The sequence below is a fragment of the Urocitellus parryii genome, chromosome 6 (genome assembly GCF_045843805.1).
Source record: "Urocitellus parryii isolate mUroPar1 chromosome 6, mUroPar1.hap1, whole genome shotgun sequence".
Lineage (NCBI taxonomy): Eukaryota > Metazoa > Chordata > Mammalia > Rodentia > Sciuridae > Urocitellus > Urocitellus parryii.
The window spans coordinates 16,312,577-16,338,707 of NC_135536.1; the positions used below are offsets into that span (position 1 = coordinate 16,312,577).

The 26,131-nt window shown below is 36.2% G+C and overlaps 1 protein-coding gene across 8 annotated transcripts in view; it reads right to left on the minus strand.

The window, feature by feature from the left end:
- The window catches only part of Zc3h14 (zinc finger CCCH-type containing 14), a 55,368-nt gene that overhangs the window by 18,755 nt on the left and 10,482 nt on the right, over window positions 1–26,131 (minus strand). For all 8 annotated transcript variants that reach the window (XM_026400686.2, XM_026400682.2, XM_026400677.2 and 5 more), the window contains exons 4-9: window positions 24,362–24,402; window positions 23,563–23,758; window positions 22,807–23,236; window positions 22,159–22,319; window positions 21,292–21,392; window positions 17,248–17,403 (exon numbers count right to left, since the gene is read on the minus strand). In XM_026400686.2, coding sequence (XP_026256471.1) covers window positions 17,248–17,403; window positions 21,292–21,392; window positions 22,159–22,319; window positions 22,807–23,236; window positions 23,563–23,758; window positions 24,362–24,402 — 1,085 coding nt within the window. The remainder of the gene's footprint in view (window positions 1–17,247; window positions 17,404–21,291; window positions 21,393–22,158; window positions 22,320–22,806; window positions 23,237–23,562; window positions 23,759–24,361; window positions 24,403–26,131) is intronic.

The window sequence follows — 26,131 nt, forward strand, 5'->3', positions numbered from 1 at the left end:
ATTTCCTATTATTTACTTCATATTATGGGAACACTGAGGAGCTACGCCTTAAATTAAGCAATATAACAACAGCAGGTGCTTTATATCTGAATATGTTATGAATTTAATGTACTTTTTCCCTTTTGTCCATTAAACCATAATTTTCAAACTTGTATTACTCTTTCACCTCAGCTTCCCAAGTGAACGGGATTGTAGACATGTGCCACCATGCCTAGCCATGGCTATTTGTGTATTTTATTTTACCTTAAATTTCATTTTCCCTTGAAAACAGTATAAATAGAACTGCACTAGCATTATCTTTGCAGAATATGAGTAGGGAAGGTAAATAGACTCATGATCACACACAAAATCTCTGTAAAAATTACATATGGAAAAATGGACTTCAACTGCACTTAACGTGTGAAATTAAGGATAGGCTTGATTTGACACTAGATCATTATTAGATGTGTGATTTTCAGGTATTTTCTCCCATTCTCTAAGTTGTCTTTTCATTTTTTTGATGGTATTCTTTGAAACACAAGATTTTAACTTTGATGAAATTCATCTATTTATTTGTTGCTGTGCTTTTAGTATCATATCTAAGAAACTAATTCTTTAAAAGATAAAAAAAAATTTAAAAAAACGAATCCTTAATCCAAGATCATACAGATTTACAACTATTTTCTTCTAAGAGTTTTATAGATTTATAGCTCTTCAATGTGGGTTCTTTGATCAATTTTTAGTTAAGTTTTATACATTATATTTGTTAAGGGCTCAACTTCATTCTTTTGTGTGTGGATATCCAGCTGTTCCAGCACTAATCGTTTAAAAAAAAAAAAAAAAAAAAAAACTACTCTTTTTCCACTACTGAATTGTCTGAGTGCCCTTGCCAAAAACCAATCATAAATGTATGAGCTCATTTCCAGACTCTCAATACTGTTTCACTGGCCTACATGTTTAACATTATGACAGGACAACAGAGTCTGAATTACTATAGCTTTGAGTATCAAGTTTTGAAACTGAGAAACATTAACCCCTCCCAAAATTATTCTTTTTCAATAGTTGTGGCTATTCTAGGTACACTTTTCTTCCCATATCAATTTTAGGATCAGTTTGCCAAATTCTACCAAAAGGCCAGCTAGTATTTCAACAGAGATTAAATTGAACTTGTTGATCAACTTGGGGACTACTGCCATCTTCACAGTATTAAAGTTTTCAAGTCCATTACATCAAAAATCTTTCCATGGCTTTAGTTTGAGAAAAGTTGTTTTCAGTTTGGTTTACTCCCCAGTCAAAAAATAAGCTGTACAAATTAAAAGCATACCAAGTATGTAGACATTATTACAACCTCTTCATAAGAGGCTTTTTTTGGGGGGGTTGTTTTTTGTTTTGGTATTACGGACTGGAACCCAGGGGTACTCAACCTCTGAGCCACATTCCCAACCCTTTTTATTTTTCATTTTAAGATAAGGTCTCTCTATATTGCTGAGGCTAGCCTTGAACTTCTGATCCTTCTGCCTCAGTCTCCTGGGTTGCTGGGATTAAAAGTGTACACCATCGTACCTGGCTCAAAGAAAGACTTCTTAAAGAACTGCAGCCTTGGGGCTGGGGCTCAGAGGTTGACTACTCACCTAGCATATGGGAGGTGCTGAGTTCGATCCTCAGCAAAACATAAAAATAAATAAAGATATTGTGTCCACCTACAACTAAAAAAATATTTAAAAACAAAACCTGCAGCCTTTCGTTTCCCAAATAGCTATCATTCACAATAACTGAACAAACAAAAGGCTAACTGCTGAAATTTATACCTTTATTTCTTCATTTTATGAATCATAAATCTCACTCTTCAAAATTTAACTTAGGCAGAAAATAATGTGCAAAATTGACATGGCTTTAGATTCATATAGTTTTTTTTTAAGAGTACCAGCTGTCAGACAACATCTACAGTCAACATTTTAAGAGCAGCACTTGCTAACTAGTTTGTTCACTAGAGGGCAGCAAACAACCTCAATGAAAAAAGCAGGCAAGCAGTCCAAGGGAGATAAATCACAAAGAAACAAAACCTAAATGAGAGCCCAGATGATACTTCCTCTATCACCCAGCCAATTTTAGAATGCAAAATAAGGCTCTCACAAAGATTCTAATGTAAATAGCAGAAAAAGTTTGTATATTTTAACATTTACTACTCACAATCATGAAGTAGATACAACTGTCAATTCCTATTCACAAGTTAGTAAACTGGGACACTGAAAGTTAAGGTGAATTAGTAAGTGGCAGGGCCTGGATTAATACCCTAAACAGTCTGGGTCCTGAATTCATACTGATATTACACATCTCTCCATGGTACATCAAATGGAATAAAATATCAGAGGATTTTATATGTACATGTATGTATGTATACATATAACAAATATATAATTCCACTTGATACATCAAGGGTATACACATTCACATATATGAAAAACACCTACTAGATTATACTAACACACAGCAAACCTCTAAGTGTAGTGCTTAACTCCAAGAAAGTCAGTGAGCAGAATGGAGGTTGGAAGGGAAATTTTTCTTGTTTGCTCTAATAAAAAAGCTTTACTAAGAATCTTTCATAGTGCTTCCGTTCCAAGATGAAATAGACAAATTTACACAGCACCCAACTTATGATGGTTTAACTTCAGTTTTTCAATTTTACCATGGGATTGAAGCAATACACATCCAGCAGAGACTATACCTTGAATTTTGATCTCTCCTGGGATAGTGATATGTGGTAAGATATTCTCTTTGTGATGCTAGGCAGTGGCAGTAACCAGTACTGTACTCCACAGTCTGTTATATTCAATAAATTACATGAGCTATTCAGACTTCTAGTCTGCACTTGTGACTAAGGATATTTTCAACTTAAGATGGGTTTACAGGTACGTTATCTCATGAAAATCTATGTGTAATATGCATTTAGTCTCTCCTGGAGAGTTCATAAATATCAAGTAAAGAACTTACAAATGCCATAAATAAAGCACTGGCTTCAAATTCACTAAAGTATAAAAAATTCTACATTAGAAATATCCACTCTGGAAGCCGTGGTGCTCGCCTGTGATCCCAGTAGTTTGGCAGGCTGAGGCAGGAGGATCGCAAGTTCAAAGCCAGCCTCAGCAATGGCAAGGCACTAAGCAATTCTGTGAGACCCTGTCTCTAAATAAAATACAAAATACAGCTGGGGATGTGGCTCAGTGGTTGAGTGCCCCAGAGTTCAATCCTCCAGTACCCTACAGCCCCAAAAAAGAAATATCTACATCTTTATCCTATCATTCTAAGATTTTTTTTAACAATTTTTAGCATACAAACAGTGTATACATATAAACATTAAGTGTACACATTCTAAAATGACTTTACAAAAAACTGTATGGTAAAAAAAATATGGAGGTCACTGATGTAGATATGGACATTAGGGAGGGGATCGTAGAAGGTAAAATTTAACAAAGTCTGTAAAGTAGACAATCTATGGAGAAAATGCTAGCTACATAAGGCAGAGCACAGAAAGCCAAAAATGAGCACTCTGTAGGCATGAACCCCAAGAGCAGCAAAAAAAAAAAAACACATACACATACACACAAATATGGTAAAATATGACATTTTTGCCAGAGTGGTAGCACATGCCTATGATCCCTGCAACTCCAGAAGCTAAGGCAAGAGGATCACAATTTCAAGGCCAACCTGGGCAACTTAGACCCTGTCTCAAAATAAAATTTTTTATAAGGGTTGGGGGTTTCACTTGGTGGTGGAGGACCCCTATATTAAATCCCAATAATACAACAAATTAATAAAACAAAATGTCATTTTCATGTTGATATATAAAAAGCTGATTCTGGATAAAAATACATTATTAGTGGGATGGGACTCATTTGATGGTTAGAGTGCTTAGATAGCATGTATGAGGTACAGTACTATGCCAAACACACAAACCAAACAAACCCTAAAAAACAAAATACCCTAAACTATGAACAGTTTTCATATATTCATTGGTAAAAAGATTGTGCAGAAGAATGAAGTTTTGGAAAAGTTAGGATAAGGACTGTGAAGATGGGGGACCAAGAAAGGCTCAGAGATGATATTTGGTTGAGATATAAGGATCTGAAGAAAACATTCCAAGGAGAGGGTGAAAGCACATCAGAAATATTCTTTTCATGTGTCCTTAAAGAGGCTTGCTAAGCATCTGCCCAACAGCAAGAACAGGGAGCCGGAGAAGGAGAGGGTGGTAGGTGATGAGACCAGGGAGGACTTGAAATCACTTGGAATGTAATAAGGATCTATCAAAGGTACAGGACAGTGATACAATCTAATTAGTTTAAAAGAATTACTCTGTTGCTGTGAGGGTAGACTGAAAGAAGCAGGTTTGAAAGCACACACCTGTAGGAACACTATTCCAATAATCAAGGCAAGTCATTAATGGTGGCATCGACTTGGATAGCAGAGGTGAAGGGGATGAGTAGTGATGAATTAAGCATATTCCGACAGTAGAGGCCAACAGTTAGGAAAAACGATGGGGGAAGATAAAGGGAGAACACAGGGAGGGAGGAAAGAAGGAAGGAAAGAAAGAGGGAGTACAGCTCTCAGCTTGAAAAAAAGAACAAGTTTCTGGGCTGTGTACCTAGAAAGATAAAAGCTGCCATTAATTAAATGAGAAAGTCTGCATGAAAAAAAAAAAAACTGGAGAAGAAAATTAGGTGAGTTTGACTATGTGCAGTGATACACATACATATATATCCTTGCATTCCATGAAACAAAGATCAACAGAGAAATTAGAGCAATGAGCCACAACCACAAAGAATGTGAGGCAGAGCACAAAACTAAGTGGGATAGCCACAAATATTTAAAAGACAAACTAAAAATGTATTTAAAGAGAGTTCATTTCTTAAAAAAAAATGAGTAAATTATCTGAGAAAATCCAGACTAATAGGAGTATTTCACAACAATTTATTCTCCCAGGAAATTCCTCCTTAACTCAAGGCCAATTGTAGCTCTTTTAAAAATAAGCCAGTCTGTAGAACTTAGCCCCATCATGACTACAGGTAGTCTTTAGTAGTACTGCCTTTTCTTAAACTGGGACCACTAAGTTCAGTAGAGTGACTGAACATGCAGTTGGCCTTCAAGTTATTTTACAATGGTGCACAGGTGATAAAAATTCAGTAGAACTAGAATGGTGTATTAGATGTATTAAATGCATTCTCAAGTTATGATATTTCTTAATTTACACTGGATTTATAGGGATAGAACCCCATGATAAATCAAGGGGCATCTACAAAATATAAGTTAGCATTCAAGAGTGTAGAACAGTATGACCATGTGTGATGATACACATCTGTGATCCTAGAGACTTGAGACTGCAAGTTTGAGGTCAGCCTGGCAAGATCCTGTCTCAAAATAAAAAATAAAAAAGGCCGGGTGCAGTGGCACATGCCTATACTCCCAGAAACTCAGGAGGCTGAGACAGAAGGATTCCAAATTTGAGGCCGGCCACAGTAATTTAGTGAGGTTCTAAGCAATTTAGCAAGATCCTATCATAAAATTTAAAAAGGGGGGTTGGGGGATGAGGATGCGGCTCAGTGGTAAAATCCCTCTGGGTTCAACCCTGGTGCCAAAAAAAAAAAAAAAAAAGGCTGGGATGTAGCTCAGTGGTAGAGCACTCTGAGTTTAATCTCCTGTAATATAGTGGGGAAGGAGAGAACAAGATCAAGTGAAAAACAGAAAAAAAAAAAAAAAGATAAAACAGAAGATCCAGGTAGAAGCTTATCACCCAACAGAACTTTCAAAAAAAAAAAAAACAAACAAACAATAAAAACAAAAAAAAGTAAACGTTTAAAAGAAATAATGCAAGACTTTTCCACCGTGATGAACATGGTAGCACATGCTTATAATCCCAGCTATGAGAGAGGCTAGAGGATCACGATTTCAGAGTTGCAAGGCTCTGGTCCAAGCCTCAATACAGAAGAGAAAAAGACTTTTCCATATAAAAGGTCGTGGATTTTTTCAAAAATTAAAAGGGTGCACAATATCCAGCCCCAAAGTAACTATCTAGCACCTAGGCATATCACAGTGAAACTTCAGACAACAAGAAAACAGAAAATCCTAAAAATCTCCAAAGGAAAAACCCCAAATATTAGTAGTTGGGTGCAGCAGCAGCTCAATTATGTGGGCAGCCGAGGCAGAAGGACTGCTCAAGCCCAAGAGTTAAGAGGCTAGCCTGGGCAACACAGCTAGAACTCATCTTGAAAAAGACACACAAAAAAACACAAACCCAAATACTGTACAATGGATTAAGAATCAGATGAGCAACCAACTCTCAGTATGAAAACTGGAAACCTCACAACAATGAAAGGTTCTAAGCAATTTAGCAAGATCCTATCACAAAATTTTAAAAGGGGGGTTGGTTGGGGATGAGGATGTGGCTCAGTGGTAAAGTCCCTCTGGGTTCAACCCTGGTGCCAAAAAAAAAAAAAAGGCTGGGATGTAGCTCAGTGGTAGAGCACTCTGAATTTAATCTCCTGTAATGTGGTGGGGAAGGGGAGAACAAGATCAAGTGAAAAACAGGAAAAAAAAAAAAAAAAAAACATAAAACAGAAGATCCAGGTAGAAGCTTATCACCCAATAGAACTTTCAAAAAAAACCAAACAATAAAAACAAAAAAGTAAACATTTAAAAGAAATAATGCAAGACTTTTCTTCAGAGATTTTCAGAAGGACAATACATTCAACTTAGAATTCTACCAAATTGGGCATGGGGACACACATACATGTAATCCTAGCAATTGGGGAGGCTGAGGCAGAAGGATCCCAAGTTTAAGGTCAGCCTCAGCCACTTAAGTGAGGCCCTGCCTCAAAATAAAAAAGAAAAGGGCCAGATGCAGTGGTACACGCCTGTAATCCCACAAGTCAAAAGCCAGCTTCAGCAACATAGTAAAGACCTTAAGCAACTTGGTAAGACCTTGACTCAACACTGAAAAATTTTTAAATTGTCTGGGGATGTGGCTCAGTGGTTAAGTATCCCTGGGTTCAATCCCCAATATGAAACAACAACAACTACTACTACTCTGCACCAAGCCAAGGTATAAATCATACAGCAGAGCCTTGTATTTCTAAGCACTTAACCTTAAAACTTAACCTCCTGATTACTAGAGAAGCTGAGGCAGGAGGACAGCAAGTTCAAGGCCAGCATGAGCAACTTAATGAGACTTTATCTCAAAATAAAAAATGGACTAGGGGTATAGCTATGGTAAAGCACTTCTGGGTTCAATTCCTAGTACTACCAAAAAAAAAAAAAAAAAAAAAGTATCTTCATGATGAAAGTTTCTTAAAAAGCTTCCACAAAATGAAGGAACACAATGAGAAGACAGAAAGGATATACAAGGAGTAAATGCTAGCATGATAGCCTTGGAAAAGGAGGAAAGATGCTCTACAAAGAAGGTGCCTAAGAAAAAAGGCAAGACCAAAGATTCAATAGCACAGAGTAATAGTCCAAAGGTGAAAAGGGGAAACCAAAAGCCATGAAAGAGAGGGATAAAGGGGGGGGAAGGGGACCCTAGGAAATCTCAAAAGAACAAAAAGAAAAACTTAAAAAATAAAATGTAAATTTGCCCTTGTAATAAATATTTATATAGTCTTAACTGGAATGCAGCTTGCTGGTTTTCAACATTTAAAGTGAACCTACAAATCATCATAGCCTTAACTAGGTCAGAACAAAATGTAAATTTGGACAACTTGACATTATGAAAGTTAACAGAATTTAGGTGGGGGGAGGAAGGAGGTGTAAGAATTGAAGGAAATATAAATTCCACCCTCTAGAATTGAAAACACACCCACGCTGGGGACAGACATGGTAGCACATGCCTATAATCCCAGCTACTTGGTAGGCTGAGGCAAAAGAATTGCAAGCTCAAAGCTACCTTGGCAAATTAATAAGACTCTCTCTCAAAAAAAAAAAAAAGGCGGGGCATGTGGCTCAGTGGTAGAGCGCCATGGATTCAATCTCCAGTACTGCTAAAATAAACAGTAACAACAACAAATTTGGGGAGCCAAAATATACTGAGTTAATTGAACAAGAAATAGGTATTTAAATATATTACTTAAAATTACAATTATATATAACCATTTAGTGAACTAAGAACAGTGGTCTTACTATGAGCATGAATGCAAAAAAGGTATGCATGTGATCCTGACATATCACAGCAAGAAATCAACACATACCATCAACAGCTGGTAAATAATGCAATAAGCATATTGTTACAGGCACAGAGAAATAACAGGGGGCAGGGGCTGGGGCTGTAGTTCAGTGGTAGAGCACCTGCCTTGCACAAGTGAGGTACTGGATTCAATCCTCAACACCATATAAAAATAAATAAAGATATTGTACCAACTATAACTAAAAACAAATATTAAGAATAAATAATAATAATACTAATAGGGACTGGGGTTGGATCACTTTGCATGCGTGAGGCACTGGGTTCAAAACTCCATCACATAAATATAAATAAATAAAGATATTGTGTCCATGTACAACTAAAAAAGTATTTAAAATAATAATAACAATAATAATAATAATAAAACAGAAGCATTTAAAAATGGTGACTTCTGGGGAGTGGGGCTAGTTTTGAGAATAATGAAGCAAGGAATATTGCTTTTCTTTTATATATATATATATATATATTTATTTTTCAGTTTTCGGTGGACACAACATCTTTATTTTATTTTTATGTGGTGCTGAGGAACAAACCCAGCACCCCGCACATGCCAAGCGAGGGCGTTACCGCTTGAGCCACATCCCCAGCCCTATTGCTTTTCTTTTAATTCTATGATACTATTTGAATATTTTCTAATCTACTGGAAGGTATATCACACACTGAATTATTTTTGTGTTTTTTTTATATTTTCTATGGTGAACATGTACTTCATACTTATAAAGTTTTATTTTAAATATATGGGTATTTTTCATACAACATACACCAAACAGGAAAAATAAAAGGAAATCCAGGCCTAGACAAATTGTAGTAAAACTTCAGAACACCAAAGACAAAGAGATCTTAGAAGCAGCCAGAGAGAAAGGAACAGATCACCTACAAAGAAATGACAGAATATCAGAAGTCCATTCAACAACAATGGAATCCAGAAGACAACGGAATATAAAGTGCTGGTAGCAAATAATTTGTGATTTGGATATACAGCAAAAACTTACTGTACAAGAACAATAAGAAATAAAAATACTCATAGGTAAACAAACTTGGAAAATACCAACAGACCTGTTCTATAGAAATTTGCAAAGAATATTTCAAAAATACTTAAAATTAGAAAATGATGATCCTCAAATAACACTGAGATATAAGAATAAATAAGAAATAAACAAATAGATAAAACTCAACAAACAGCTTTGGCAAAACAATAATGGTATCCAATGATGCATTCAGAAGACCAAATTGATAAAATGGAAACAATATAAATCAGGAGGGTGAAGACTGAAGCTAGGATTTTTTTTCAGTCCATAATATTTTTTAATTATTTGTATAGCAAGAGCAACTATGCTGGAGACTACAAATTCGTATTTCATAGTTCAAGAAAACAGGTCATTAACAAAATTCTACAGAACTCAATTTCAAAAGAAATTCTTTATATTCTAAGATAATGTGCTCTGAAAAATAACAGCCTTATCTCCTAAAAATTTTTCATGAAATCATAATTTCTGTAGAAATCTGCATATGCTTTCTCTTTCTTGGTTCAGTCACAGTAAACTTATGATGAGCTACAACTCTCAGGGAGACAACAAATTCTCCAACAATATGAAACTGCAGACTCTTGGCCAGAAGACCTCGCATCTAAGTTTTCATCAAAGTACTGGAAGCTGTGGTAGTTACTGTCCTCAACACCAATGTCCTTCCTGACTGATGGAGAAATGACTGAAACTAAGATAATCTAATGTCCTTCTGCTATCTAGGAATCAGTCAGGATATTAACTTAAAATACTACAGCAAATTTCAGTGGTCAGCACTTAAACTATTTCAAGGGCTGGGGTTGTGGCTCAGCAGTAGAGCACTTGCCTAGCAAGTGTGAAACACTGGGTTCGATTCTCAGCACCACATATAAATAAATAAAATAAAGGTCCATTGACAACTATTAAAAAAAAAACTAGTCAAAAAATGTAGAACTAGTGCTATCAATAATGTAATAAAAGAATTCTTTAAAAAGGGCAAGAAGAACAAAACAGAAAAACAGGCAAATACAAATGAAAAGATGATGACAGAAGCCAGGGGTAGTGGCATAAACTGTAATCTCAGTGAGGATAAGATAGGAGGATCGAAAGTTCAAGGCCAGCTTTAGCAACTTAGCCAAAACCCTGTCCCAAAATAAAATGTGAAAAGGACTTGGGATGTAGCTCTCCTGGGTTTAATCTCCAATACCACAAAAAGTAAAAGATGACAGAAATTACTCCAAGTTTATCAGTAATTCTAGTAAATAGCCTAAATGCTCCAATAAAAAGGCAAACTTTGACTAATTAAAAAACAAAAATCTAGTTGGGTTTAGTAGCACATGCCTGTAATACCAGAATCTCAGGAGGGTGAGACAGGAGAATCACAAGTTCAAGGCCCTGTCTCAAAATTTAAAAATTTAAAAAGGGCTGGGGATGTGGCTCAGTGGTTAATAAGCACCCCTGCATTCAATCCTTGGCATCAAAAAAAAAAAAAAAAAATTCTAGCTTTAGGGCTGGGGATGTGGCTCAAGCGGTAGCACGCTCGCCTGGCATGTGTGCGGCCCGGGTTCGATCCTCAGCACCACATACCAACAAAGATGTTGTGTCCGCCAAGAACTAAAAAATAAATATTAAAAATTCTCTCTCCTCTCTCACTCTCTCTTTATTAAAAAAAAAAAAAAAGAATTCTAGCTTTATGATATTTAAGAGCCATATGCCTAAAGCATAAAATACTGAAAACAAAGGCATGGAAAACATATGTAAGGCAAATTCTAAATAAATGGCTATATTAGATAGAACTAAGTTTAAGATAAAAGCATTCTTTGGTATAGAGGTCATAGATCAAGATTAAAGATTGAATTTGCAGGAAAATGTAACAGTTTTAAATATGTATGTATCCAGTATCTGACAGACTCAAAATGAAGCAAAAACCGACACAAGTACAGAGAAATTAAGATACTGTGTCATTACAGGGGCAGCTGCAATGCTCTCAATTAAATTAGGCAGATGAAGAACTCAGCAAGGTCAAGATTTGAAGGGCTAGGGTATAGCTCAGTTGGTCGAGTGCTTGCCTCACATGCACAAAGCCCTAGGTTCAATCCCCAACACCACCAAAAAAAAAAAAAAACAAAAAAACCTTAGGCTGGGGATGTGGCTCAAGCGGTAGCGCGCTCGCCTGGCATGCGCAGATGCTGGGTTGGCATGCGCAGGGCGCTGGGTTTGATCCTCAGCACCACATAACAATAACAATAAATAAACTGACTTACTCTTTCAAAAACAAAGAAATACATCTGGAATTCTACTTTTGTGTTCTCACTTATTAGCTGAAATAAAAAATGCGTCCCAATGTTTTCTATTTTAGGCATGCTGTATGATCTATTGCAAATTCTTGACTTGGATTGTAATAAAAAGCAGCCACAGACAACCCATTCATAAACTGCCACCGTTAGGTTCTAAGAGAACGCCCTCCCCCACCCCTCCTATCCCTGTATTGAACCCAGAGCCACACCCATGCTAAGCAGGCACTCTACCACCAGGTTATATCCCCAATCTTTTTTATTTTGAGATAGTTTTGATAAGTTACTGAGGCTGGCCTCAAACTGTGTCAAACTCCTGCCTCAGCCTCCTTAGTAGCTGGGATTATAGGCATGTGTCACCATGCTCAGCTCCAATAAAACGTTATTTACAAAAAATGGGTGCCAATGGGGCTGGGATTGTGGCTCAGTGGTAGTGCACTTGCCTAGCACATGCGAGGCACTGAGTTCAATCCTCAGCACCATATAAAAATTAATAAATAAATAAAGGTATAGTGTCCAACTACAACTAAAAAAGTAAGTAAATAAATAAATGGGAGCTAACATCTGTACTATTTGGTTACCCAGTGGTACCACTGTTACACAATATAAAAGCTCAAACATTTTATTTACCAAGTTACCAAGACAATGAATTGGTATCTATTATACTCCACAAGGCTTTCTTTCTCTCTCTCACCTTTTTCCTCTCACACTCTTTCTTTCTCCTCTCCCTAGTTCTGGAGATTTCATAGAGCCCTTCCCACTGCAATTGTTACCTTTATTGAAACTCAAATGGCTCCATCTTTGGCCAATGGGAACCTCTTAAAATTTGGTTTTGGAATCCAATGGACTGAACTCTAACATAACAGAAGTTGATCAAGCAAAGTGATTAAAGAAACAAAAGAAATTTTCGGACACAATTAAAAGGTTTAAAAACCCAGCAAAGTATCCCAGGCTGTGTGGTGGCAAAGTGTGGCTGTTACTTTGCTACCTAAGATATCTACACATTCATTCTAGGATTAGATCTAGAGACGTCTTCCTTCTCAAAAGTCTGTCTTTGTTATAGATGAACTATTCCAAGACTTCAATCTAGGTACTTGGGACACTCAATGCTATGGATATTTAATGTTTCTGTAATATTCCAGTAGGCACATCCAGAGAAAAATTTATATGCATTTATAGATAAAACACAATGTGAGTTCATAAAAATTTCCAATGCAAATTCAGAACAACAGAGTTTTACTTGACTGAAGGTCATAATCCATTAGATTTCAAATTTCAAGATCAATTTTTTTTTTTTTTGGGTAATTCTGGGGATTGAACCCAAGGACTTGTGCATGAGAGGCAAACACTCAACCAAATGAGCTATGTCCCCAGCTCTCAAGATCATTTTTCTTTTTCTTTTTTTTAAAGAGAGAGTGAGAGAGGGGAGGGGGGGGAGAGAGAGAGAGAGAGAGAGAGAGAGAGAGAGAGAGAGAGAGAGAGAGAGAGAATTTTTAATATTCATTTTTCAGTTCTCGGCGGACACAACATCTTTGTTGGTATGTGGTGCTGAGGATCGAACCCGGGCCGCATGCATGCGAGGCGAGCGCGCTACCGCTTGAGCCACATCCCCAGCCCCTCTCAAGATCATTTTTAACTGAACATAAAATTCTTGACTCTTTTCTTTCCTGGAGTATCTTAAATATACTTGCCCATTGTCTCCTAGCATGAAGTGATGCTATTTTGAAAGGTCCAATAATAATATGCTTTTTCTTCTTCTAAATTGTGTGTTCTTTTAGCCTGAATAATTTTCTTTCTGTTTCAGTTTCTACTGTAGAATACAACAGAATATTTAGCTGTGGGTACATATTCTAAGGTATACAGTGTAATTTTCCAGAAAGTAGTTTCATGTGTATTTTTTTTTTCAGAAAAGTTTTCTTAAAAGATAGTTAAGGTTTGCCTCCGTCTACCCCCACCCGCCAATTTCTATAATAAATACATTGTTGTATCTCCATTGCTTATACTTTTTTTTTTTTTTGGCGGGGGATGGGGGGTGGGTACTGAGAATTGAACCCAAGGATATTTTAGCACTGAGTTAAATCCCCAGCCTTTTTGAGACAGGGCCTTGATAAATTGCTGAGATGAGCCTGAAACTTATGATCCTGCTGCATCAGCCTCTGGAGTTACTAAGATTTCAGGTGTGTGCCACAGCACCCAGCTCTAATCTTGTTATCTGACATTTTCTCTTGAACTCTGATTTTTAAAATGTCCTTCTTTTTTTATCTTCCATTTATCTGAAGATGATTTATTAATTGAGTTCTTTCTAGAATAGTCTTTGCTTTTTCTTCTTTTTGATGCTGAGGATTAAACCCAGGGCCTCTAAGTTCTTGCTTCCAAATAAATTTTTATTTCTAATTCTTGTCACCTCATTTCAAAGTTTACCAATTATTTAATGATGGGGCTGGGGATGTAGCTCAAGCAGTAGCGCGCTCGCCTGGCATGCGTGCGGCCCGGGTTTGATTCTCAGCACCACATACAAAAAAAAAAAGATGTTGTGTCTGCGGAAAACTAAAAAAATAAATAAATATTAAGAATTCTCTCTCTCTTTAAAAAAAAATTATAAAAATTATTCAATGTTATTTTTGCATGTAATTATTTTTTTAATGTCTTTCAGCTCACTCTGAAATGGTATAGCTTTTCCCTTTTTCTTTGTGGAGTTCTGGAAATGAACCAGAGCCTTTGTATGTATAAAAATTATTTAATGTTATTTTTGCATGTAATTATTTTCTTAATGTCTTTCAGCTCACTCTGAAATGGTATAGCTTTTCCCTTTTTCTTTTTGGAGTTCTGGAAATGAACCAGAGCCTTTGTATGTGCTCTATCACTGAGTGATACCCCAGTCCAAGAGTCCTGTTCTTGAAGGGAACTCTAGAGCACGAAAATGGAGAGTTTGTAGGAAGAAGACTATGACAGTCCTTTCAGACTTTTAGCTTCACCTAACTGTCATTAAAGCCAAATCTCTTGCAGTTTGTAGATGCTCTTCTCAAACTAGCACCTTTATACTTTCTAGTCAGCACCTAACTGGCTATTTAGGGGTTTTCTTGTTCCACCCTTTACCAGAATAGTTTATAATGCTCACATGGAAAATCATACAATACAGACAATAACAAAAAAAAATTGTTTTAAATTTTAAAAAAATGAAATTATGGCTTGTGCCAGTAAATGAACAGAAATGGAGAACATCATGGTAAGTGAAATAAGCCACTCATAAAATCAAAGATCAAATGCTATCTTTCATATGCAATAGCTAGAGCAAAATGGGGAAGGGGAATCAGGTATCATAAAGATATACAGAAGATCAGTTGAGATGGAGACCAAGAAGGAGGGGGAAGAGAAGGGAAAGAGGAGGAAACACAGAATGAATTTAACAAAATCATACTATATGAATGTATAAATATACCACAGTAAATACCACCTTTATGTGTAATCAATAAAGCATCAATCAAAAATAAATAAACAATGGGCTGGGGTTGTGGCTCAGCGGTAGAGTGCTCGCCTGGTGCATGCAAGGCCCTGGGTTTGATCCTTGGCACCACATAAAAATAAATAAATAAAACAAAGGTATTGTGTCCAACTACAACTAAAAAATAAATTTTTAAAAAAGTAAATAAATAGATAAATAAATAAGTAAGCAAGTGAACCAAGAACAGTAAAAGCTGGGCACAGTGGTGTACACCTGTAATCCCAGCAGCTCTGGAGGCTGAGACAGGAGGATCGAAAGTTCAAAGCCAGCCTCAGCAACTTAGTGAGACCCTGTCTCAAAATAAATAATAAAAAGGGCTGGGGGGCTAGAGTTATGGCTCAGTGGTACAGCATTTGCCTAGCAAGTGTGAGGAACTGGGTTTGACCCTCAGTACCATACAAAAATAAATAAATCAACAGATAAAATAAAGATATTATGTCCATCTAAAATTAAAAATAAAAATAAAAGGGCTAGGATATGTCTCAATGGTTAAGCACCCCTTGGGTCCTATCCCTGGTACCCACAAAAAAAAAAAAAAAAAAAAAAGACCAGTAAAGTAGAAGACAGAGAATAGGCAAGAGTGGTAGAGAGGAGAGAAAAGGTGGACAATGGAGATTGAAATAAACTATATCAAATTCCATGAATGTAGGATTTTGTCAAAATGAACCCAACTACTAAGTATAATTTTAATGTATTAATAAAAGAAAAAGAGCACCCTCAGATTCACCATTTACTACAACATTTTATAATGCTCACTTGGCAAATTATACAAGACCAAAAAAAAAATGATTTTAAAAAGATCATGGTGGTGCATGCCTGTAATCCCAACTACTTGGAAGGCTGAGGCAGGAGGATTACAAATTCAAGGCCACCCTGGGCAATTTAGTAAGACTATCACAATATCAAATAAAAAGGGCTACAGATGTGACTCAGTGATACAGCACTTGTTTAGCATGTGCAATGGTGGGTTCAATCCCTATCACTAGAAAAGGAAAAAAAAGGGAAAGAAAAGAAAAAGAAAGAGAGCCAGGCACAGAGACATACACCTGTAGTCCCAGCAATTCAGGAGGCTGAGGATCTTAAGTTCAAAGCTAAGCAACTCAGTGAGACCCTGTCTCTAAGAAAAATACAAAATAAGGCTGGGGATGTGGCTCAGTGGCCAAGTGCCCCCGAGTTCAATCGCCAGTACCAAAATAAATAAATAAATCTTTTTTTTAAAAAAGAGAATGAAGAGACAAATAGAGGTTAGAACTATAAGGCTTCATGAAACCTGAAACAATTTAAAGAACACAGTTTAGGAGGAACAAAACAAATGTATTCCAAAATGAGAAAAGTGTAATTAGAAACAACATGATGAGCATACAGATTATTTGTTAGTTTTAAAATTCAGATTGCAGTACAAAAGCAAGAAAAGTGGAGAAGGGATAAGTAGGCCTAAGGGCCCAATAACAAAGCTACCCAAAGTTCAAACTGACAGCACAAGTCCTGGCCAATAAGGATGAAGGGGAGGCACTCTCACAAAGGAATCACATGATGAGAATCATACTTCAGAAATTAGCCGACTACATAGAAATTGGGGTGAAGAGAAAAGTGAAAAAAAAGGAAGTAGGAAAACCAGGTGGATGGTAACGGATTCTAGTGTGATACGTATCAGAAGATAAAGCAGGGCCACTGGAAAAGATATGAGGTAGGACACTGAAGAAACTGTCTTGGTTTAAAGAAAACTAATATTTCAAATTGGAGAGTATATAGGATTTAAAAAAAAAAAAAAGGAAGACTACAGAAATAAGTATATCTTTAAGTAGAAACTTTCTGAAGATCAGCAAAATCCTGATAATGATGAAGGCTGGATGATTTGGCTCATAGAGTTGATTACACTAGGTTTTCACTGTGGAGAACATTAAAAAATTGCATAGTAAACTTTAAAAGAATCTCCAGGGCCCGCTGGGACTTGGCTCAGTGGTAGAGTGTGAGCCTAGCACGTGTGAGTTACTGGGTTTGATCCTCAGCACCACATAAAAATAAATAAATAAAGGTATTGTGTCCAACTAAAACTAAAAAAAAAATTTTTAATAAATAAATAAAAGAATCTCCAAAAAATGTGTATAAACATTCTTCGTTATCCCTTCTCATTCTTTTTGCATCTAATCACTTTCTTCATACCATAAACAATACCTCATGAAAAATTCAATATATTTAATGTCTCATGAAAAAAGTTTGAGAACAAAATATCATCTAAATTCTTACCTTGATTTTTTTCTATATTATCTCCTTTTGCTTCCTCTTCTTTAATGGGGGAACTTATTCTGGAGGTCCTGCTTTGCCCCTGGACTACTTCTGCTAACAATTCTTCCTGAGAAGTTCGAGTTCTTGGAGCAACTGGAAGTGTCTGTTTCTGTGGGACTTTTACATAAAATAAACACAGACAACGTATTAAGACTCACTAATAAACATGTCATATTAAACATAAAATTACTGGATTTAGAACACTAAGAAAATTTAAAACAGTCCACAAATACTACCTCAGTCTTTCTTACAATATTCCTAACCAAACTTACCAAAATTACCAAAAATAATAAATGCCAAACTTAATGCTAGACATATGCAAACAATACCTGTATGTTTAAGCAACATGCCATGAATACCATAGAGCACATATATATTCATTTTTAATCAGATGAAGTTTAGGCTCTGTTTTGTGATCTTACCTCAACTTCAAATTATAATTTAGGTAACCTAGGTTAAAAAAAATGTTTCAATGCTATTTCTTAAAATTTGGAGACTGACAATTATTATAAAAGTAGCCTGCTCGCCTGGCATGCGTGAGGCACTGGGTTCGATCCTCAGCACCACATAAAAATAAAATAAAGGTATATGTCCACCTAAAGCTAAAAAATAAATATTTTTTTTTAAAAGTAGCATATTTCAAGTCACAGAGAGTATCTAAATTTCTCACTATTCTGCACCATTACTAATAGAACAGAAAAGGGAATGTAAACAAACTTTTAGGTCAAGTGTTGGTCTGTGCTTAGACAATCCTCAATCTATGCTAAACGCTGTTTAATTTTATGTTCAGGATTAAATTAGGGATAGAGACAGAGTATAAGGATTAAAAAACTGATGGCTAACAGTTCATTTCAGAAAGGGATCACAAAAAGAAATGTTAAGAATGAAGCTGCTAAAATCAAGAATCAATAAAAGGGATGGATTCAAACTAAAAAGTTTATTCTCGGCAATAGAAACAATCTGTGAGGTGAACAGAACGCCTACATCTTGGGAGCAAATCTTTACCCGTCACATATCAGAGCACTAATCTCTAGGGTATACAAAGAACTCAAAAGGTTAAACACCAAAAAAACACAAATAACCCAATCAATAAACGGGCCAAGGACCTGAAGAAACGATTCTCAGAAGATGATATACAATTAATCAACAAACATTTGAAAAAGTGTTCATCATTGCTAGCAATTAGAGAAATGCAAATCAAAACCACTCTAAGATTTCATCTCACTCCAGTCAGAATGGTTGCTATTATGAATAAAAACAAGTATTGGCAAGGAGGTGAGGGAAAAGGCACACTCACAGACTGCTGGTGGGGCTGCAAATTGGTGCAGCCAATATGGAAAGCAGTAGAGATTTCTTGGAAACTTGGGAAGGGAACCACCATTTGAACCAGCTATCCCTCTCCTCAGTCTACACCCAAAGGACTTAAAAACAGCACACTACAGGGATACAGCCATATCAATGTTTATAGCAGCACAATTCACAATAGCTAAACTGTGGAAACAACCTAGATGCCCTTCAATAGATGAATGGATAAAAAAAAAAAAGTGGCATACATACACAATGGAATATTACTCAGCAATAAAACAGAATAAAATCTTGGCATTTGCAGGTAAATGGATGAAGTTAGAGAAGATAATGCTAAATGAAGTTAGCCAATCCCCAAAAACCAAATGCTGAATGTTTTCTCTGATATAAGGAGGCTGATTCACAGTGGGATAGGGAGAGGGAACATGGGAAGAACAGACGAACTCTAGATAGGGCAGAGGGGTTTGGAGGGGAAGGGAAGGGGCAGGGGTTAGAAATGATGGTGGAATATGATGGTCATTCTTGTCCAAAGTACAGGTATGAAGACATGAATGGGTTTGACTATACTTTGTATACAACCAGAGATATGAAAAATAGTGATCTAAAATGTGTAATAAGAATTGTAGGCTGGGGATGTGGCTCAGGCGGTAGCGCGCTCGTCTCTCTCTAACTCTCTCGCTCTCTCTTTAAAAAAAAAAAAAAAAAGAATTGTAATACATTCTGTTGTCATATATTTATTTATTTATTTTTGAGAATTTTTTTTTTAATATTTATTTTTTAGTTCTCGGCGGACACAACATCTTTGTTGGTATGTGGTGCTGAGGATCGAACCCGGGCCGCACGCATGCCAGGCGAGCGCGCTACCGCTTGAGCCACATCCCCAACCCTGTTGTCATATATTTAAAAAAAAAAAAATTCATCAGGGCTGGGGATGTAGCTCAATGGGAGAGTATCTGCCTAGCATGCAAAAAGCTCTGGATTCAATACCCATCCCCACAAATAAATAAATAGATACAACAGTGCTTCCTGCTTTGTGTAGGTACCTGAGTAAATAAGCAAGTGGGAAAAAAAAAAAAAGAACATTCATCAAATCTATAGTAAAAATTATAAAATATTTTGAGAGTTGGTAATTACCATCAACCTGTTACCAGTTTTATACACTGGCAGATGATACAGAGTACAGAATTTAATAAGAACACAAAAATTGTACCCCACCATTTGTATTTCAGAATGAGCTTTTCATAAGTAAATTTCCTTTGTTTAAAAAACTTGTACTATTTTAACATTCTGTCATAAAATAGCCTAGTGTTTCCACTCTGATTAGGGTAGAAACATCATAAATGAGTCAATTTTCTACCTTATATTCTATTAATGGGTTCCAATGAAAGGCAAATTTTTATATTTATATATATGAGTTTTAAATTTCTCTGAGGCTAAGGATACAGCTTGGTGCTAGTGTAGCATACCCTGAATTGGATCCCCAGCACTGCACATACACACAAAGTCAACTTCAAGCTGAGCATGGTGGCCCATGCTATAATCCCAGAAACTTAGGAGGCTGAGGCAGGACCAAAAGGTCCTGTCTCAATATTAAAAAAAAAGAAGAAGAAGACGGGTGGGAGATGTGGCTCATAGGTAGAACATTTCTGGGTTTGATACCCAGTCCCCCCACCACACACACACACACACACACACACACACACACACACACACACACACACACACCTATAACTTTAGCTACTTATTATTATCCAATTTGGCTCCTTTTTTGTTTTGAGACAGGGTCTCCCTAATTTTCTGATGATCTCTAAGTTGCTAAAGTGGTGATCCTCCCACTTTAGCCTCCCAAACTGGGGATTATAGACATGAGCCACTGTGCCCTGCAACTCTGCTCCCCTTTATACATAATTAATTCATATCTAATGCTGAATTTAATACTATTAATATGAAAGTCTCATTTTTTGAAATCAAAATTCCCTTTAAGGGGTTGGGGATGTGGCTCAACTGGTAGCGCGCTCGCCTGGAGTGCGTGCGGCCCGGGTTCGATCCTCAGCACCACATACCAACAAAGGTGTTGTGTCCGCCGAGAACTAAAAAATAAATATTAAAAATAAAATTAAAAAAAAAAAAATTCCCTTTAAGGGCTGGGGTTATAGTTCAGTGGTAGAGCACTTGCCTAGCATGTGTGAAGCACTGGGTTCACTTCTCAGCACCACATAAAAAAATAAATATTGTGCCCATCTATAGCTAAAAATATTAAAAAACAAAAAGAACAGCAACAAAAACTTCCTTTAGTAGGGTTGTGGTACAGCAGCTCAGTGGTAGAGCGCTTACCTATCATGGTGTGAGGCCCTGCATTCAATCCTTACCACCACATAAAATATAAAATAAAGGTATTGTGTCCATTTACAACTAAAATAATTAAAAAGAAAAAAAAAACTGCCTTTAAAAATTTGTATCCATTTGCCATACACTGGAAAGAGGGAATAAAAGGTATTACATGGTGATCACAAGAACTAAGCTCCAATGACAGTTTCTCAAACTGGTCATATCTCATTTTAAAAATACTCTTCTGTTGAAGAACTTTATCTTGGCCTTGATATATCAAAATTACCTTTACCACAACTCAGTGAACAAACACTTTTAGCTAAGTGAAGAAATCTCTTACCCAATGTAAACAAACTTCTTCATTTAAATTACCTGCAGAATAGTTAGTTGTTTTTGTTACTGATTCTTGAGCTTCAGATATAGCCTTCAAAATTAGATTCTTGTTGGCTTGTTTAGAAGGTGGAAGAGAAGGTCTAAAAGAGTTTAAAAAAAAAAAAAAATATTTTTAAATTTCACATCTTTACATACTAACAATTCATTATGTCTTTACTACAACTTTTTCTAAGTCTTAAACAGACCACCTGTAGTTTTTAGACAATACCATGAGGGAATTTCACTCTCAACAAAGTCCATACTCTCTTTCCCTTCAACTGCATAATCCTTACTTTCCTACTCTGTGTTCCAATTTCTTAAAAGAAAAAAAGTGGGTGTTTGGCGGGGGCAGCTAGACTGGAGCCTTTTAGCTGGATTGATGTTGTTTTTTTCTCTCATCCAATTAGCTTTTTATGTTTTCTACAATTCTCTTCAATGTTAAGCAAATTCTCTCTCATTTACCTAAGTGTTTCTTAAAAGTCAATGGAAAACTCTTACATGTGATTTACATTAAATATTTATTTTCATGATTATTCTTTTCAAGAAATCTAGAAGGCACTGGGGTATAGTTCAATAATAGAGCACTTGGGGCTGGGGATGTGGCTCAAGCGGTAGCGCGCTCGCCTGGCATGCGTGCAGCCCGGGTTCGATCCTCAGCATCACATACAAACAAAGATGTTGTGTCTGCTGAGAACTAAAAAAATAAATAAATAAATAAAATCTAAAAAAAAAAAAAAAAAAAGAGCACTTGGCTAGCATATAAAAGGCCGTAAGTTTAATCTCCAGTACAACTTAAAAAAAAAAAAAAAAGCCACCAGAAGATTCCACTAGACAGTTAAAGATTAATTTACAGCTATATTCAAGTACCTCCTTTCAGGCTTTGCTGGCACAGATACACTGCTGGACACGCTTCCTGTTCGGGAGCCATAATCATCATCTTCCTCCTCCTCTTCTCCATCGTGATTGAATTTTTTTACTTTAACAACTGAACTCACCACAGGCAACTTTCTCTTCCGAAAGTTTTCATCCTACAATCAGATATGTTTATGCTTACCTAGTCTCAGAAAATAATGAAGTTCTATCACAAAACATCTTAAGAAAAAGACAATCATATTGAGAATTCACAGGGTACTTCCCAATTCTTATAAAAATATAAACACTGCCTCAAAATACCCAGCATTCTGCTAAAACAAAACTCAGAGCTCTACATTCATTTATAATAGCTGCACAAAGCACTGTTGAAGAAATAAAAGGGGGTTACTTGGGTTAGCAATTACCAAAAACTGTCTAAAACTGACCCAAAATACCCAAAATTATAAGCTAACTCAAATGAAAGAAATCCAAAGAAGGTATACAGATGTAGTATAAAATCTCCCTAGGAGTCAGCCATGGAGAGGAAAATTTGACTGGTGTAACATGTTGAATAGCCGAAAAATCAATTTAAAATAAACTTACAATATGCATTTAGTTGCCAAACTGTGGCCTAATAAGTCAGAATTACAAATACATACAAACCTCAATACTCATTTTTTCTGAGTTGTTTCTGAAGAAGGGACTATAAGTCTCTTCTAAATTGTTAAGCACTTCTGGTTCACACAAATGTCCTGTTTCATACACCCGGTTGTTCTGTACATCAAGTTGCTTGGCAGCATGAATACTGTTTTGCTGCTGCTGAAACTGCAACCTGTTTAAATGAGCACCACTATCTGCATTTCGACTTGCAGGTGGTCGATAAATTTCAATGGAAGGGCGAGAAGAACCATACGTAAGTGTCACTGTAGGTTTTTTCTGAGATAAGGGATTCTCCTGCACAAAATTGAGGTCTTCGTCAATGAGATCATCTGGTTCTGGCTTAATATCAATCACATCTTCAGAGGGTGCTGGCTCCCTCAGAGGTTTCACTGTTGACATTAGTCGGGTTGCAGCTCCTTCATCATAAGTCTGTCTATTAAAAAGCAAGACATATTACAATCAAATTAGAGCCATTATCTCCAAATCTTCAAAAAATATTAAAAATGTTTCACAAGCAAAAATGGATACTCCCTTATTCAAAACTACTTCAAAATGACATTCTTTCTTTAAACTTTGATTTACCATATTTGAAACAAAAGGTAACCATATTTAGGTCTTATCTATTATTTTATCCTAAGAATTGCTAACAATTACTTCATTAATTCAGCAAAAATTGCTGAAAACAGCATCTGAAAAAAATAATGTAAATACCACATACATACACTCATCTCCCATAGCAGGTGTATACACAACTCTTACCTGGTATTAGTGGTTTTCTGTTCCTGTGAACCTGCAGAAACCCTGGAATCTCTTTTTTCAGGTCTACTGCTAGAAATGGCAAGGGGAGATACTGCGGCTTCGTGCCTTCTCTCATCTCCCCGACTGAAACTGCTCTTGTTTGAAGGCACGTTACTATCGAAGATGTTGGTATCAGAAGACTTTAGACTAGTGGGTTCTAGAAAGAAAAATACATAGTCCTTGTAATTGACTTTTATTAAAATCTGTTCCTCTCCCATCACCAGTTCAAAAACAATACATGTTTATTGTAGAGAACTTTTAAAATATGAATAAAAATCACCAATTACCACAAAGGTGATGTTTTGATAAGGTATACATACCCATTTCAAAAACTAAGATACATATTTTGATCTCATTTTATTATTTTATTTTTCCCATTTTATTATTCCACATTGTTCTCATTTTATTATTCCACATTGTTTTACAGCTAATATTCCATACACAGTAATATAATAACTTATTACTACTGGATTTTTAAGTAATTTTCAATCATACAATAGTGAGACATTTTACGGTTAAATTTTTGCACACATCTGATTATTTCCTTAGGATTAACTGCACTGCTCCCCACCAAACATTTAAATTATTTCTGAGCTACAATAAATTCACCATTCTTACATTCAGAAAAATGTGTTTCCTTACAAAGTTCAAATGAGCCACTGTTTTCAAAGTTATAGGTTTTTTCCTGAAGCAGTAGTACTTTAGAAGCATATGCGAGTAAGCAGGAATTCGAAAAAAACCTCAATGTTATAAATCTTACCAGTTGTAACAGAGCGAAGTTTATCTAATACACCATGAAGCCTAAAAAAACAAAAACAAAAACAAAAATAAAGCCTCCCTTAAGAAAAATTTTGTTTCAAATGCCACTTTAAATTTGATATTATATTCAGATATTGATATGACATTTAATGGATAAATGGTACTAAAATCAACTTTCTAGTTTCAACCTTTTAAAAAAGGCTTTCTATAAATACTGTAGAAGTCAACTGAAAAAAAATAATTAATTTTTTCTTCACAATTTTTAACATCTAGCCTCTGTAAAAATAAAGGCAATGAGGTAGGGGGAGAGCTCACTGGCAGAGTTAGAAGTTGTTAGAAGCATGTACAAGGACCTAGGTTCAATCCCTGTCATCAAAACCAAGGGAAAAAAGGATTCAAGTGGTCTCCAAAAATACCACCTTGCTTCTTAAGAACTAAAGATTCAATAGTGCTTACAGTAAAACAAAAGTAAGTATCCAAACGTCTAATACTGCTTATTGTTACAACTGTTTAATCAGTTTTTTGGACTTTTTGGTACTAGGGATAGAACACAGGGATGCTTTACCACTAAGCTCCATCCCCAGCACTTTTTACTTACTTTATATTTTTGAGACAGGGACTTGCTAAGTTGCTTAGGGCCTTGCTAAACTGCTAAGACTGGCCTCAAAATTGCAATCCTCCTACTCAGCCTCTCAAGCTGATGGCATTTTGGGGTGTATCCCACTGCATTCAGTTATTTTTCTTTTTTAATGTTAGGGATTGAACTCATGACCTCACACATGTGAAGCACAAATTCTACCACTGAGCCACAAACCCCGCCCCACTCAGCACAACAGTTTACATTTATTTTAATAACTTACACAATTTCTTGGACAACTTAATTCTAGTTAATAAATAATCCCAAAATATACCATTTCACTGTAACTATTATTTTCAATATTAATGCTGTAAACAAACATAGGCCACAACCTTGCTTTTAACATAACCTATTCTAGAATATTTAGAAGCAAAACTGCCTTGCAGTCCTTCCAAGAGATAAACCCCAAACACTAAAATCTCATAATATTGCTTCATTAAGAACCCCAGACACATCCAATGTCCCCATATACACAATTATGAGGGCTTCAAAAATATCAGAATAGTCTATTTGTGGCTGGTATTAATAAACATTTAGGAAAGCAAGAGGCCAAAAAAAAGATGAATTACTGAATGTACAGCAAGACGAAAAAGTTGAATTAATTTGATTTTAAATTCAGTTTCAGATAATGATTATGTTTATTTAAGAAATATGTTTAGTGCTAGGCACAGTGGTGAATATCTGTAATCCCAGCTCCTCAGGAGGCTGAGGCAGGAGAATTACAAATTCAAGCCAACCTGGGAAACCTGGCGAGACCCTGCTTCAAAATTAAAAATAACCAGGGCTGGAATGCAGCTCAGAGGTTTCATTCCCCAGTCCCCACAAACCAAGGAAGAAAATTGTCTAGAATATTTCATCAAATAATCTGGAAAAGAATCTACTAGTTAAATGTCCCACCTTAGATTAGGTGGACTCAAACCCAAAGTGATCCAAAGGTCAGGTCATAAAAAACATTTATGAAACAAAACAAATACTTGGATTGCTAAAGACATTAAAAAAAAAAAATCAGTACTCAAGAATGGTACAATTGGGGCTGGGGATGTGGCTCAAGCGGTAGCGTGCTCGCCTGGCATGCGTGCGGCCCGGGTTCGATCCTCAGCACCACATACAAACAACGATGTTGTGTCCGCCGAG